The sequence below is a fragment of the Phragmites australis genome, chromosome 18, assembly GCF_958298935.1.
Source record: "Phragmites australis chromosome 18, lpPhrAust1.1, whole genome shotgun sequence".
NCBI lineage: Eukaryota > Viridiplantae > Streptophyta > Magnoliopsida > Poales > Poaceae > Phragmites > Phragmites australis.
In genome coordinates, this window is record NC_084938.1 from 1,772,507 (window position 1) to 1,787,836 (window position 15,330).

At 44.8% G+C, this 15,330-nt stretch overlaps 4 protein-coding genes across 5 annotated transcripts; all 4 read left to right on the plus strand.

Annotated features, from left to right (window-relative positions):
* The first annotated feature begins 570 nt into the window (after positions 1-570).
* LOC133899700 (hydroxyproline O-galactosyltransferase GALT2-like) lies at positions 571-5,297 on the plus strand. The gene is made up of 7 exons (XM_062340739.1): positions 571-1,502; positions 2,284-2,516; positions 2,605-2,895; positions 3,401-3,529; positions 3,963-4,136; positions 4,483-4,590; positions 4,687-5,297. The coding sequence occupies exons 1-7, from the start codon at positions 749-751 to the stop codon at positions 4,891-4,893; spliced, it is 1,896 nt and encodes a 631-aa protein (XP_062196723.1). The 5' UTR covers positions 571-748; the 3' UTR covers positions 4,894-5,297.
* A 1,207-nt stretch (positions 5,298-6,504) lies between these two features.
* LOC133899592 (pentatricopeptide repeat-containing protein At1g53600, mitochondrial-like) lies at positions 6,505-9,095 on the plus strand. Of its 2 annotated transcripts, none has more exons than XM_062340597.1 (2): positions 6,505-8,623; positions 8,956-9,095. In XM_062340597.1, exon 1 carries the CDS (start codon positions 6,589-6,591, stop codon positions 8,608-8,610), a length of 2,022 nt encoding a protein of 673 aa, XP_062196581.1. In that variant the 5' UTR covers positions 6,505-6,588; the 3' UTR covers positions 8,611-8,623; positions 8,956-9,095. The 2 variants fall into 2 exon arrangements, with proteins under 2 accessions (XP_062196581.1, XP_062196582.1); XM_062340598.1 differs by having other exon boundaries at positions 6,505-8,616; positions 8,956-9,087.
* LOC133899594 (cytochrome P450 703A2) lies at positions 8,622-11,285 on the plus strand. Its single transcript, XM_062340599.1, has 2 exons — positions 8,622-9,821; positions 10,472-11,285. The coding sequence occupies exons 1-2, from the start codon at positions 8,904-8,906 to the stop codon at positions 11,150-11,152; spliced, it is 1,599 nt and encodes a 532-aa protein (XP_062196583.1). The 5' UTR covers positions 8,622-8,903; the 3' UTR covers positions 11,153-11,285.
* A 196-nt stretch (positions 11,286-11,481) lies between these two features.
* Positions 11,482-14,793, plus strand: LOC133899422 (non-specific lipid-transfer protein 1-like). The gene is made up of 2 exons (XM_062340410.1): positions 11,482-12,074; positions 14,534-14,793. The coding sequence occupies exons 1-2, from the start codon at positions 11,687-11,689 to the stop codon at positions 14,791-14,793; spliced, it is 648 nt and encodes a 215-aa protein (XP_062196394.1). The 5' UTR covers positions 11,482-11,686.
* Positions 14,794-15,330: the final 537 nt, after the last annotated feature.

Genomic DNA, 15,330 nt, shown 5'->3' on the forward strand with positions numbered 1-15,330 from the left:
GCTCTTCAGCAGGAACTGTATCAGGCAATACAGTGAAGTGGAGAGAGAAACACGTCCTCCAAATTTGCAGTCTCTTTCTCGTCCCTTTAACATTATTAGATGATGACTATGGACTCGAAAGAAAGATGAGAGAAATGAAATATAGAAGATATGATAGTTATTGGAAATAAAAAAATAAAATATGTTGTAATAATATTAGTGAATGCTATAATAGTATTATAATAAATAAATTTTTAAAGTATATGTTGGACATGTGCTTAGGCTAGTCCTAACGGCTTCCCTTCGGGGACTAAAATTTCGTCGTGAAGGAATTTTCGTTTCCTTCAGCACTCCAATGGTATCCTTTTACGACGGAATTCCTAGGTTATTCTCTTTAGCACGGGATTATCTCTCCTTTCTCTTCACAATTTCTCTCGAAAAAAGCTGTTAGAGATAAGAAAAAATAAAGAAAATAAGAATAGGAATGGAAATCATAAAAAGAAAAAAACGAAGAGAATATGGTTAGAGATGGTATGGAAAAAGATGGTTCCAAACTTGACCAATTAAATTACTCATTCCTGGCCCCACCTCCGTTCCACTTCCATTTCCTCCTCCGCCCCGCCAGGCCGTACGCCCCCCGCACGCGCACGGCGCATCCAGCACCCCGACCCCCACGCCGCCGTGCGCCAGATCCGCCCCACTACTCCTCCCCCGCCCCCGCCCCGCTCTGTCGTCATCGGAGAGGGGCTGAGGGGGGCCTCCGAGGGCAATGGCGCGCCGGGTGCGGCCGTCGCACCTGGTGCTGGCGGCAGGGGCGGCCTACCTCCTCCTCATCTCCCTCAAGTTCCGCCGGGTCCTCGACCTCGCCGCCGCCGACCTCGCCGACCCCGCCGCCTTCTCCTCCCCCTCCTCCTCCGACCACCTGCCCCCCTCCAACACCACCGCCACCGCCTCCCCGTTCCCCGTCCAGCCCTTCTGGCACCGCTACGACCGCGTCTCCCTCCCCGACCTCGCCGCGCGCAACCGCTCCGCGCTCGACCGCATGGCCGACGACGCCTGGGCGCTCGGCCTCACCGCCTGGGAGGAGGCCGCCGCCTTCACGGGGGACCCCTGGGAGCTCGCCGCCTCCGCGTCCCACGCGTCCCGCGCCTCCACTGACAAGTGCCCCTCGGCCATCTCCATGCGCGCGCGCGGCCGGGTCGTCTTCCTGCCCTGCGGCCTCGCAGCGGGCTCCTCCGTCACCGTCGTCGGCACGCCCAGGGCCGCGCACAAGGAGTACGTGCCGCAGCTCGCGCGGATGCGGCAGGGGGACGGTACCGTGTTCGTCTCGCAGTTCATGGTCGAGCTGCAGGGGCTGCGCGCAGTGGATGGCGAGGACCCGCCCAGGATACTGCACCTTAACCCGAGGCTCAAGGGGGACTGGAGCCAGCACCCCATCATTGAGCACAATACCTGCTACAGGATGCAGTGGAGCGCCGCGCAGCGCTGTGATGGTTCGCCACCGGAGGACAACGAGGATAAAGGTATGATTTGCTGTTATTTTTGTTAGTATTCATCAACTCTAGATGGGATCTTCAAATGTTATTGGTAATGTGGTTTGAATAATAGCATCTCTGCTGGTGACTGGATACAACTCTAAGGAAAATGAGATAACTTGCATTACCATTTTAGGATTAGCGGCATCACCAGCCCAATGCCATGCTTCTGTTAGAAACTTAAGCATGCAAAAACTACTATTGAAACATCACAACAGTTTCTAACTCACAGAACATGTAGTGTTTATTTGGAAATTTTGAGTCACAGTTTTATTACCATTGTGGCATTGTTCTTTTCCTGCAGTACATTCCCAGTAATATGAGGATGAGATGACGCTGTTATAATTTGAGTATTTGACTGTTGTTTGGTGTTTGTTTCTTTTGAAAAATTTATGTCTCAATTAACTGTTATTGAGACCTGCATTCATGGCTAATTGGCTACTATGAAAGGTCGCGTTGCATATAGGGTTAACAGCAAATTAGCAATAGGATATTCATATCCGCACAATTTTTACCTCACGTTCCTATTAGTTGTTCCTCAACCAACTGTTGTTATCACTGCCTTTTTCTTCAAACTGTTTAACTATATGAAGATTGATTCAAATTTCAAACTGTCATCATTTATTCACTTTGAAGCATTAACATCTCCTTTCCCTGACGAGAGAAAAACTGCAAAAATGTTAGCTTTCTGTGGTTCAGTAACACTATGTTCTTTCGCCCTCAGGCTAACATTTTTGGCTAAAACCTACAATTTCATATTTTTCGACAGTCGATGGGTTCCCCAAATGTGAGAAATGGATACGTAATGATATTGTTGACACAAAGGAGTCCAAGACAACTTCGTGGTTGAAGAGGTTCATAGGGCGTGCAAAGAAACCTGCAATGACATGGCCATTCCCCTTTGTAGAGGAGAGGCTATTTGTTTTGACTATACAAGCTGGAGTTGAAGGTTTCCACATTTATGTTGGTGGTCGACATGTGACATCTTTTCCTTATCGACCAGTATGTTCTTTAGACATGTTCATCTGCTGTTCTTTTTTCTGTTAGATATTTAAATAAACACTTAGGGGTACCAGGTGTTCATTTTCAGGGGTTCACTCTTGAAGATGCAACAGGATTGTTTGTTAAGGGCGATGTAGATGTACATTCAGTTTATGGCACTGCTCTTCCTATGTCTCATCCTAGCTTTTCTCTTCAACAAGTCCTTGAGATGTCAGAAAAGTGGAGGTCTCAGCCACTACCAAAACATCATGTTTCCCTTTTCATTGGGATACTGTCTGCATCAAATCATTTCGCCGAGCGCATGGCTGTGAGGAAAACATGGATGCAGACTCCAGAGATCAGGTCTTCTGAAGCAGTAGCTCGATTCTTTGTTGCACTGGTAAGCAAATTATCCATCCGAATAGATGATATTTGCAGTTAAACTTAAGTCCTTCCGTGATAACAGAAGGGACAAAACTTCAAGATGTCTATATTTGTGCTTAAGTATGTAAGCCTCTCATTGGGACATTGCAATTGATTATAATTAGTCTGGGCTGAAAAAGCTATACAACTAACACAGTGTAGGGGCCTTGTTATTTATGTGACTGGTTCTGCCTGAGGTCTTGTTTTGAATGGCAGTTCTGAAAAAACGTACTTCAATGTCAAAAAGCACATTCGGAAAAGTATTTGGAAGAAAAAGACTTGGTTTTCCATTGTACAGTCTTATTATTCGTCAAGCAAACTAACTATTAACATTTGGCACCGAATTCCCTCTTTTCTAATAAAATTATCATGTGCTCCAAGCCTCCAATAATGGGAGATATTGGTGTCATTATAAGAGAAATTGCAAATGCGCTTTAGGAAATAAATGCTAGCTGCTTATTCATGAGAAACTCTGGTTGCAGAATTCAAGGAAAGAGGTCAATGTAATGCTGAAGAAAGAAGCGGAATACTTTGGAGACATTGTCATTTTGCCATTTATAGATCGCTATGAGCTGGTAGTTCTTAAGACAATCGCTATTTGCGAGTATGGGGTGAGTCACTCTTGCTGTTATCATATTTTTGCTCTTGTGCTTATTGCATTTGTATTGTTTGTCAATGTCAACTAAAGTGAACTTGTGATGGCTTGTGATCTATTTCTATCAGTACATATCTGTGTGCCCAGTAATGGGCTTATTGCTGTTAAGAGTTAACTGTCTGTTTGAGAGGATGGACTTATGCCTGTTTGGTGTCAGCAAAAACTTCTTGTGAACCCGTCTTGTACCTTTTCTTTTGCCCAGGAAGCTTAAGCATGAGCACCTCTTCATGCACTTGTTTGTGGTTCTTTTGATAAGTCACTTCTAGGACAAGTTAAGCCCTCCAAAATAGGCTTAAGGACTATGGAGTTCATTAAAGTCATGATACCAATAATAAGCACTGTGTCAACTAATCATGAACCTGATGTCTGTTACTCTTACCACCTTGCAGGTCGAGAACTTGACTGCTGCAAACATCATGAAATGCGATGATGATACATTTGTGAGGGTAGATGTGGTTCTCAGACACATCAAGTTGAACATTGGTGGCAAACCATTATACATGGGGAACCTTAACCTATTGCATAGACCACTGAGAACTGGAAAATGGGCAGTTACAGATGAGGTAATGTCCTCATTTTTGTTCCTGTTACCTACCAATAATTACTGCAGGAGTGGCCGCACAAACTAATGAAACTCAATTTCCGATTTTTATCAATCTAGTGTCCGCACAATTCCTTGAATTTTAGTCTTTATTATATTGCTTATTTGAATCTTCCTTTTTTCCCTAACTGAGGGAAATAATCATCCAAGTTTTGAACTGTGATTTCCTACATGTTTAAACGTTGAACTCACTCTAGGCTATGGTTCAAACTTCAAACCCAGAATGACTTTTCTTATTAAGTTAATCTTTTCATCGTGCAAGTTGCAGCCCATTTGTTTGTCCTTATACCTACCAATAATTACTGCAGGAGTGGCCTGAAGATATCTATCCGCCTTATGCAAACGGACCAGGTTATGTAATTTCTGGTGACATAGCAAAATTCATCGTGTCTCAGCATGCCAACCAGAGTTTAAGAGTGAGTTTTGTGTTGATGCCTGCTACAGATTATTTTTTACATAAACGTTTTATTCTGATGTACCAATCGACCCATTTTTTGGGTGATGCCTTGCAGCTATTCAAGATGGAAGATGTAAGTATGGGTCTGTGGGTTGAAAAATTCAATTCAACGAAACCTGTCCAGTATTCTCACAGCTGGAAGTTCTGCCAGTACGGTTGCCTGGAGAACTACTACACTGCCCATTATCAGTCACCCAGGCAGATGCTGTGCTTGTGGGATAAGTTGATCCGCGGTCGAGCATCCTGCTGTAACTACAGATAGCGAAGCGAAAGATCACTCGATGTTGGCATCCCTCCCTCACATCCCAGCCGGTTAGTTTGGTTGGCTGGTGTTAATCCTTTTTTACATGAATCATGGGATGGATGGCGTAGGTGTTGTTGCTCCTCCATTGTAGCTCAGTTTGAGTTCGCATGGCTGTGAGGTTGGAACTTGAAGATTAGGAAGTTCCAACCCGTTTGGTTTAGTGCATTTACCTGATTTGCATTGGTCATCTTGTGGCATTGGCATCCGTCCTGATTCTTGTAATTGATCCCAATTTTGATGTGGTAGGTCAGATTAGAATGTTCAGATGTACTCCCTCCATTCAAGAATGTAAGACATATTTTGTTTCGAAAAAGTCAATCTTAAGGTTATAAGTTCTGACCGTCAATTAGTCCAATTATATGTACGTTTAATATGCAAACATTGTTTCAATAAATTTGTATTTCAAAATACTTTTAATATGATGTTGATTTTATAGCAATTGATAACATATTTTAAGAAAAACTAACTGTTAAAGTTTACTTTTGATGATTTTTAAAAATAAATACGACTTTTATTCAGGGAGTATGTCTCACTTCTCATGACTAGACGAAATGTTGCCTCTTTGCCCTGTCTCCTGATGCTAAAATCATCATCATGGCTTTCTTTCAATCTCTTCTGTCTTAATTTTATAATCTTATCACGCGTTTGAAACACAAGAGCTTTAATGAAATAGGCTCAAAATAGTAAAGTAAATTTCAATGGGATTTTTTTAAGGAACTGTTTAATTCTTGAAAAGTTCGATATACTACTAACTTCAGTCATAAAAGAGTGTTAATTTTTTTTTTTGCAACCAGTCAATATATTTAAACTTTGACCATCAATGTACTCTCAGTCCATCGATATAAGGCGTATTTTGATTTAAAAAAGTCAAAATTTGTAAATTTTGATCAACAATTAGTCAAAATATATGCATATTTAGTGTATAAAAGTTGTATTAATAGGTTTGTATTCGAAGTACTTTTAATATGATACTGATTTTATAGCAATTGATAATATATTATAAGATAAATTAAATGTCCAAATATATTTTTGAAGACTTTTTTGTTTATAGCTATATTTTGTGTAATTGAATATCGTATCAAAATATCCCTTACATTAATGGATGGAGGGAGTATAATTCAATGGAACTTTTGAAAATGGTATTTCTATATTTTGTGTTGAGAAACAATTTCACAATATTGCAATTTTGCTACTCGCTCCTTTATTTTTTTGCAAAACGGATTTGGGAATGTCTTTCTAAGTATATTTTGACCACTAATTTCTCTTACAATATATTATAAATTTATACGAAATTAATATATTATTAAATGATATATGATATACGAACCTACTGATACATCTTTTGTACACTAAACATGGACATAATTTAACAAATTGTTAGTTAAAATTTACGAAGTTTGATTTTTTAAAATCCTAATAGGTCCGAGGGAGTATATTTATCATGTATTTTACACTAGCAATTTAATGTGTTGGTGAACGCGTTTATGTCCAAAATAACACTCTTTTTCAAAAGTAGACGTTTTTTTTTTCAAAGTCGAATGTGGGCACGAGACAAACGGAGAAATTAAATGAGTGCATGAAAATTCTCAAAATAAAAACATCAGCTTCAGTGGTCGAGCCTCCCCCAGGCAGTGGCACCGGCGGTGGGTGGCAATGGCCGCGCTGCGGCTACCAAGAGCCCCGGCCACGGCCGCCCTCGGCTGCGTCCCGCACAGACTCCGAACCCCGGAGCAAACCCCGCCGCGGCATCCCAACACGGCCCACCTCAACGCGCTGCTCACGGCCTACGGCCGCCGCGGCCGCATCCGGGACGCTCAGCAGCTGTTCGACAGGATGCTGCGCCGCGACGTCATCTCCTGGACCGCTCTCCTCACCGCCTACGCCGACGGCAGCGACCTCGTCTCCGCGCGCCTCGTCTTCGACGACATGCCCCGCCGCAACACCGTCTCCTGGAACGCGCTGCTCTCCGTCTACCTCCGCGCGGGGAGGCCCGCGGCCGCGCAAGCCCTCTTCGCGAAGATGCCGGCCAAGAACGCCGTGTCCTACGGCGCAATCATCTCGGGGCTCGCCATGGCTGGGATGCTGCGCGAGGTCCAGGCGGTGCATGGGGAGATGCCGCTGCAGTGGAGGGACCCGGTGGGGTCGAACGCTATGATGGCTGGGCACTTGAGGGCTGGGGAGCTTGGCATGGCGTTGTGGGTGTTCGAGGGAATGGCGGTGAGGGACGTCATCTCCTGGAGCACGATGGTCGATGGGCTCTGTAAGTACGGGATCGTGTCAGATGCGAGGAGGTTGTTCGAGGCAATGCCGGAGCGGAATGTGGTGTCTTGGACCTCGATGATTCGGGGATACATAAAACGTGGGATGTGCAGAGATGGTCTGTTGCTGTTCCTGGACATGAGAAGGGAAGATGTTCAGGTTAATACGACGACACTCTCAGTTGTGCTAGATGCTTGTGCTGAAGCCTGTCTTGTCGGAGAAGGAATTCAGATTCACAGCTTGATTATAACAATGGGGTTTGAAATGGATGTTTTCTTGGGTGATTCGATAATCATAATGTATTCTCGGTTGGGTTGGATGGTCGATGCTAGAAGGGTGTTTGCTTGCATGAAGCAGAAGGACATAGTATCATGGAACTCTTTGGTCACGGGGTATGTTCAGAATAACATGATTGAAGAGGCACATGTGCTGTTCAAGTTGATGCCCGAGAGGGATGCTGTTTCTTGGACATCGATGATTGTTGGGCTTGCTAATAGAGGTTGGATGAGAGAATCTGTTGAACTTTTCGAGCAAATGCCTGGAAAAGACGAGGTCTCTTGGACTGCAGTTATTTCTAGTTATATTGCGAATGGAGACTGCGTAAGTGCTGTGAAGTGGTTCTGTCGCATGTCACGGGATGGGTGCAAACCTAATACAGTAGCTTTTGGTTGTTTGCTGAGTGCTTTGGCTAGCCTGGAAATGTTGAGTCAGGGAATGCAAGCTCATGCTTATGCAATCAACATGGGATGGGTACTTGACTCAGCTGTTCACACTTCTTTGGTGACAATGTATGCAAAATGTGGAAGGTTGGCTGAGGCTCATCATATTTTCTCAAGCATTAGCAATCCAAGCCTTATTGCCACTAATTCTATGATTACAGCATTTGCGCAACATGGCTTGGCTGAAGATGCGCTCAAACTTTTTGACAGAATGCAAAATGGTGGCCAAAAGCCTAACCATGTGACATTTTTGGGAATCCTGACTGCGTGTGCACGTGCTGGTTTAATCCAACAAGGTCATGACTACTTTGAATCAATGGGAGCAATCTATGCCATTGAACCAAACCCTGACCACTACACATGTATGGTTGACCTTTTAGGTCGTGCAGGCTTCCTTGCTGAAGCACTGGAAATGATTAAATCGATGCCCCAGAAGGATTATCCTGATGCATGGGCAGCTTTGCTAAGCTCAAGTAGCCTCCAATTTAATCTTGCTTTTGCAAAAATAGCAGCACAAAAGCTTCTTGAGATGGATCCTTACAATGCAGCAGCTTACACAGTTCTGTCAAACATGCTTTCTTCAGCAGGGATGAAGGATGATGAGGAAATGCTAAAAGTTGCACAGTTATCCAACATGGCTAGTAAAAGTCCCGCATATAGCCTTATTATACAGGATAAAACTACAGAGCACTTCTAGTCCTAGGTAACTGGTATGTTGTGATACATATTGAACTAACTTTTTCCTTGGCATTTTTCAGTGGTCTGTATTGCACCAGTCATGTCAAGATCATGTCATTTTTTTATATAATGTTAGTTGAGATGTTTAACCATATAGAACAACACAAGAATCATGACTAGTCCAATACTGTAACCAATCCTCTTCAACTTCAGTGACTCAATTTACTTTATATCTCATCAGAAAGCATGATGGGATCCCATAAATAGGTCGACATTTGCAATTCGACTTTTATTGCCATCTGTTTGTGAACTATGGATCCATTTCTTCTCTCCATCCTCTTATGCTCATGGATCTTTGTTGTAGTGTATTGGAAAAGGCTGAATAGCATGAGGCTAAGGCTTCCACCTGGACCTCCAACATGGCCAATCTTTGGGAATCTTCTCCAGTTGAGCTCTCTTCCTCACAAGGACTTTGCTCGATTTTGCACCAAATATGGTCCCCTTGTCTATCTTCGCCTAGGAACCATCGATGCCATCACCACTGATGATCCTGAAGTCATCCGTGAAATACTCATCCGGCAAGATGAGGTCTTTGCTTCACGACCTCGGACACTGGCTGCTGTTCATCTTGCCTATGGGTGTGGTGATGTGGCTCTTGCCCCGCTGGGGCCAAACTGGAAAAGGATGAGGAGAGTTTGCATGGAGCACTTGCTGACGACCAAGCGGCTTGAGTCTTTCGCTGCTCACCGAGCTCAGGAGGCTGAGCACCTCTGCCAGTTTGTATGGGCTAAAGCTCAGTCAGGGAAGCCCGTGAATCTCAGAGAGGTTCTTGGTGCCTTTTCTATGAACAACGTGACAAGGATGTTGCTGGGGAAGCAATACTTTGGGCTGCAGTCGGCAGGCCCTGGTGAAGCAATGGAGTTCATGCACATCACCCATGAGCTGTTCTTCCTTCTAGGCCTGATCTATCTTGGAGACTACTTGCCGGCTTGGAGGTGGCTTGATCCATACGGGTGCGAGAAGAAGATGAGGGAGGTTGAGAAGAAGGTGGACGACTTCCACCAGAAGATAATAGATGAACACAGGAGGGCGAGGGAGGCCAAGAAGAGTGCCCCAATCGATTATGACGATAGCAAAGAGGAGATGGATTTCGTTGATGTGCTGCTATCTTTGCCTGGTGAGAATGGGAAGGAGCACATGGATGATGTGGAGATCAAAGCTTTGATGCAGGTACGCTTACTATTACAGGCCCTCAAATTCATTTCCTTTAATCTAGTTACGAGTTATGTTTTTTTTTCTTGGTTTAAGAAAATTATAGCCTGGGCTGTGTTTGTGCTGTGTCACCATTACATGTGCTATTCTTAAAACTGAAAGAGGTAGAATGCTATTTGTCGTGCCATTATATTTGCAACAAACTAGCCACGAAATATTCTTTTGGCAACACTGAGGGTATTTACTGAAACAATTCATCCCGTCTTGATAATTAGCGCTTTTTCCCCAGAGGGAAGACTGTTTATTTTCACAGCAGAGTTCGGAATTTCATTAGTATTCTAAGTTGTCTCCTGTACTGTATAAAAACTCTGTTATTTCCAGTGTGAACCATCTTAGTTTAGGTCTGTTACTGTTCCTTGGGATTGCAATGGACATCACAGTTCTTGCCCTGTCCTTAAAAAAAAAAGAAAAATGGGGAAAATAAATTCTGTGGGTAAATTGGGTGTGGACAGACAGACAAGAAGCTGCAAAAATCACGTGCATATCAATTCTGATTATTCGATACAACTTATGCTTCAGTATTAGAAACATAGTATATATCAAATTGATCCGGCAGAACTCATGTAATTCCACTGTAAATGAATAAAATCCATGTCACTTGATCGCAGGACATGATCGCTGCTGCTACGGACACTTCATCGGTGACCAACGAGTGGGTGATGGCCGAGGTGATCAAGAACCCGCGCGTCCTCCGCCGGATCCAGGAGGAGCTGGACGCCGTGGTCGGCCGCGACCGCATGGTCACCGAGTTGGACCTCGCCCACCTTCCCTACCTCCGGTGCGTCGTCCGGGAATCCTTCCGGATGCACCCGGCGGGCCCGTTCCTGATCCCGCACGAGTCCCTGAAGCCGACGACGATCATGGGCTACCACATCCCAGCGCGGACGCGCGTGTTCATCAACACGCACGCGCTGGGCCGGAACCCGCGCATCTGGGACGACGTCGATGAGTTCCGGCCGGAGAGGCACCTGCCGGCTGACGGCACCGGCGGCCGGGTGGAGATCAGCCACCTGCCCGACTTCAAGATCCTGCCGTTCAGCGCCGGGAAGCGCAAGTGCCCAGGCGCGCCGCTGGGCGTGGTGCTGGTGCTCATGGCGCTCGCCAGGCTCTTCCACTGCTTCAACTGGTCCCCGCCGGACGGCCTCCGCCCCGAGGACATCGACACCGAGGAGGTCTATGGGATGACCATGCCCAAAGCCAAGCCGCTCGTCGTCCGCGCCACGCCACGCCTGCCGCCGCAGATGTACGGCTCGTGCAGTGCTGCTCGCCACGGCGGCAAGCAAATGTAAGCGCGATGGTGATTAAGCTTTGGTCGCCATGGCTCGTAATAAGAGAGCTAGTGCTGTGCTTGATTAGTCAGAGAGAACTGATTCAACATACTGCACTGTACACACACACACACACACACACACCCCACAAAACGATGAATGAAATTCCTTAATTTGCGACTGATACTGTTAAGATCAGTCACATCTTGATCATGCTTCATCTGTATATAAATTTGTTCCTTTGATCAATTTCATCTGAGTAAAAACACCAGCCTGGCATGATAGCTGCCGACGACGCATCAAACTGCTGTTGACAAGGCTGCCGTGGCCTTCATGCACGGCATTGCTAAAACCTATCCATCTGCCATTGTTGTTGCCATCTGATCCGAATTTTGGCATACCAATGCATCACTTGCACCTGTCATTTATGAGCTTAGCATCAGCACCAAGAAAAAGCTGAACCGCCTCGCCGACCCAGACCCCTATATAAACCCAGAAATTCCAAGAAGACGAAGAAGAAGAGCAACAGCAACAAGGCAAGCTTGCTAGAGATCGATGAAGCGTAGCGCAGTTGCGGCTGCCGTGGTGGTGGCGCTGGCCGCCGTGGTGTTCCTTCTGGCCGCCGCGAGGCCGGGCCAGGGCGCGGTGACCTGCGCCGACGTGGACGCCGACCTGCGGCCGTGCGTCGGGTACGTGACGGGCAAGGAGGCAGCCCCGCCGGCGGAGTGCTGCGCCGGCGTGAAGAGCATCAGGGCGATGCCGTCCGGCACGGCGGAGCGGCGGCTCGCCTGCGAGTGCGTGAAGCAGGCGGCGGCGCGGTACAAGGGGCTCGACACCGACGCCATCCGCGACCTCCCCGCGGCGTGCGGCTCGCAGCTGCCGTTCCCGCTCCGCCTGGACTTCGACTGCAGCACGTACGTATATAACCGCGCGCTCTATATATGTAATCTGCATGCAACCAATGCAATTTAGTATATGTTTGGTTGGTAGAATCAACACATACATGCACCGGTAGTATTTGGTTCGTTAAATCGTAATATTCTATTCAGATCAGATGATTCAGATTCTTAAAATATATCGAGAAGATACTATACAGAGCTTTGCGGCAAAATCAGCCAAACTACGTATACACATTTGTCAACTGCGCTAATCACCTATATTTAGTGATGATTAGTGACTATTAGCGGTTATTAAAAATTTTTAGTTAAACATTAGTTATAATTAGATGTTATTAATCATAACTAATTATTGTAGTTATTTAGTGATGATTATTGACAACTTAAGTTATGATTAACTAGAATCAGTGATGATTAGTATTAATTATAATAGTTTGTTGATAATAATAAATATAAAATTATTATTTCTATAAAATAATTAAGCAACTAAATACGTTTCCGTACCATCCTATACATCTAACCAAACACATTCACGTACTATCCTATATAACTAACTAAACAACTTATTTATACCGTCTCATCTAAGATCCTCCCGTTCACCTAGGACCATCTCATCATAATCAACTTGGTTCAAACAATCGAACACACCTGAACATATATATGCTAACTTCATAGGTATTAGTTCTCATAAATCTAGCTCTCGAATGTACAAGACCAGGTCTCATATATAGAATAATTTTCCATATTAGTTTGCCTTTTACTAATTTTGTATTCGTTTTGGTTTGTGACTTAATTTCCGTTGCAGCATTCCATGAACATTCATGCAAAGAGGCCATCCCGAAAATGGAGAAATGGAGAGGAGAGTAAATAAGAGTGAACGTGTTGCTCTTGTAAATGCCTCCATCTACTTGTAAGGGCCTTGCTTTGCATGCTAGTTTTATCTAATTAATACATCGTAATAAAAGAAATAAATCATCGTGATATAAATCAGAAGGTACTCTACTCTAGATGCCATCCGGCGTCATGTGTAACTTGATCAACATCAGTAGTTCGACCAATTCAACAAGATAGTGAGAGAAGAATCCCATAAAGCACACAAACACAGTGAGTGTGCAATAAACAAACACAACTCATTACCACAATGAACAAAATGCACTAGCTGTTCCTAGGCTTGAATATCAATGTTGCGAGGATAGATATATGTGCGAAATTAACGAGTGACCAAAGAAAACCTACAATACGCGCGCTCCCAAAGCTCGAATATCTATGTGCACACATGCCACTAGATAGGGATATCAATTCTACCTATGGAGTGGAGTGGACACGGATCTTTGATTTTGTCCACGAGCACAGTAGCTTGGGTATTCGTGAAGTCACGGGTCAGATGCAGGTATTATAATCTATTTATAGATACCCATGGATATACCTATGAAACACACCAAACGGACCAGCCCAATTACAGTAGAGAGAGGTGATCTTTTTCTTCTCAAGCTAAAACTCTTTCCCCACCTATTGAAATCCTGACTTTGAGGAGCAAAGTATAGGCGTCCAATCTTGAGTTAGGCCATCTTGTGCTCCAGCTCTGGTGCTGAATAGTTCTTCTTAGGAAGCTAAAGAGAGGGGCCTTCTAAGGTGGCTAACTGCAGGGCTGGTTTGATTGAGTTGAGAATTTTTCAAAAACTGCTTTTAAAAGTTAATGTTGAAAAGCTGCTTATAGAAAAGCTACTTTTTGAATTAGTTTTTTTTATACATATGACATGTATAATATATGTAGTACCTTAAGAATATCATTCCTCATAAGCTACAAAAGCTCTTATAGAGCAGCTTCTGGCTTCTAGTAGTAGCTTTCGGCAGCTTTTGCAACCAAATAGAAGTGGACTGTTTGGTTCAGCTTTCTACTTCCGAGTAGCAAAAGCCAGTCGAAATTGAACCAAACAGGACATGAACATTAAAGCATGGTGTTAGATTGCGATGTTCACCGATCTACAACTGACTAGGTCTGGTTCTCCCTTAAGACCCAGCCTCCTCAAATATTCCTGCTAGTGCTCATAGATATAGGATCGTGACTCGTTGGTTGCTGTATGCAGTGTTGCTGCGCTCTTGTACTCCTCCTATAAATATGTGTACACCATGAATGAATATACACCAATTCAATCCTACACACTTTCATGGTATTAGTTGCCTCCTTCCTGGAGCTGACCTTCCATCCTCATCAGCACTGGCGAAGCCTCTTCTGCTACCTCCGGCACAGCCACTGTACCTGCCATTGATTCCACAACACCTCATGTACCAGTTCTCGTGCCCATCAATGCAGCGCCCTCCTCTTCCTCCACCCAATCCCTTTCTCAGGCCATCCACACCATTAACATCAAGTCTCTTCTGCCATTCACTTTAGACATTTGGGCCAACAACTATTATCGTTGGCGCTCTCTCTTTCTCATCGTCCTCAGACGCTATGTGCTCTAATCCCACATTTTTGATGTTGATCCTCGCCATGATGATCCAGACTGGGTGCGCGAGAACCTCACAGTCCTCATGTGGATTTATGCAACCATCTCCGAGGAGCTCTTGGATTTGGTTCTGCGGCAGTCGGTGATGGCTTTTGGCGTTTGGTCCCATATCCAGTCCATTTTCTCTGGGAACAAGCCAAGTCGTGTTGTTCATCTTGAAGCCGAACTCTATGGCCTTTGCCAGGGCGATCTCACCATCGTCGCATATTGTCACAAGCTTCAGTCACTTGCCACTGCCTTTGCTGATACTTTTTGAATGAACTTATCATAAGTAGGAGTTTGTCAACACAATCTGCTCTAGCTTGCATAGTGTCACGTCCTAAAAAGTTAATCACACAATTAGGTGAGCTTAATCATCATCACATGTGAATCTGCATGTTTGCCTGTTAAAAGGGGGTTTAACATGTCTCAAAATACCTTAAAGATGGTTTTGAGGCACTTAGAGAAACCCTAGGTATGTTGGAAGCGAAGAAATATAGCGAGAGGGGACACTTAGACAATTTTAGCACAAAACCCTCCTCACGGTCTGGTTGGGGATACCGTGGTCTAACCGCCAGGTGTCCAACCACGTGGGCTTGCCATGTGTGTTCCCACGGTCTGACCGGAGCCCCGCACGATCTAACCACTAGAACATAGCAGAGGCGCAACTTAAGGTCTCAACTGGCCTCTCCCTCCCTCCTTTCTCTCATTTCACTCTCTCTCTCTCTCTCTCTCTCTCTCTCTCTCTCTCTCTCTCTCTCTCACCTCAAAACCCTCGAGAGAGTGAGATTTTGTCGTTCATCGCATTCCAAGG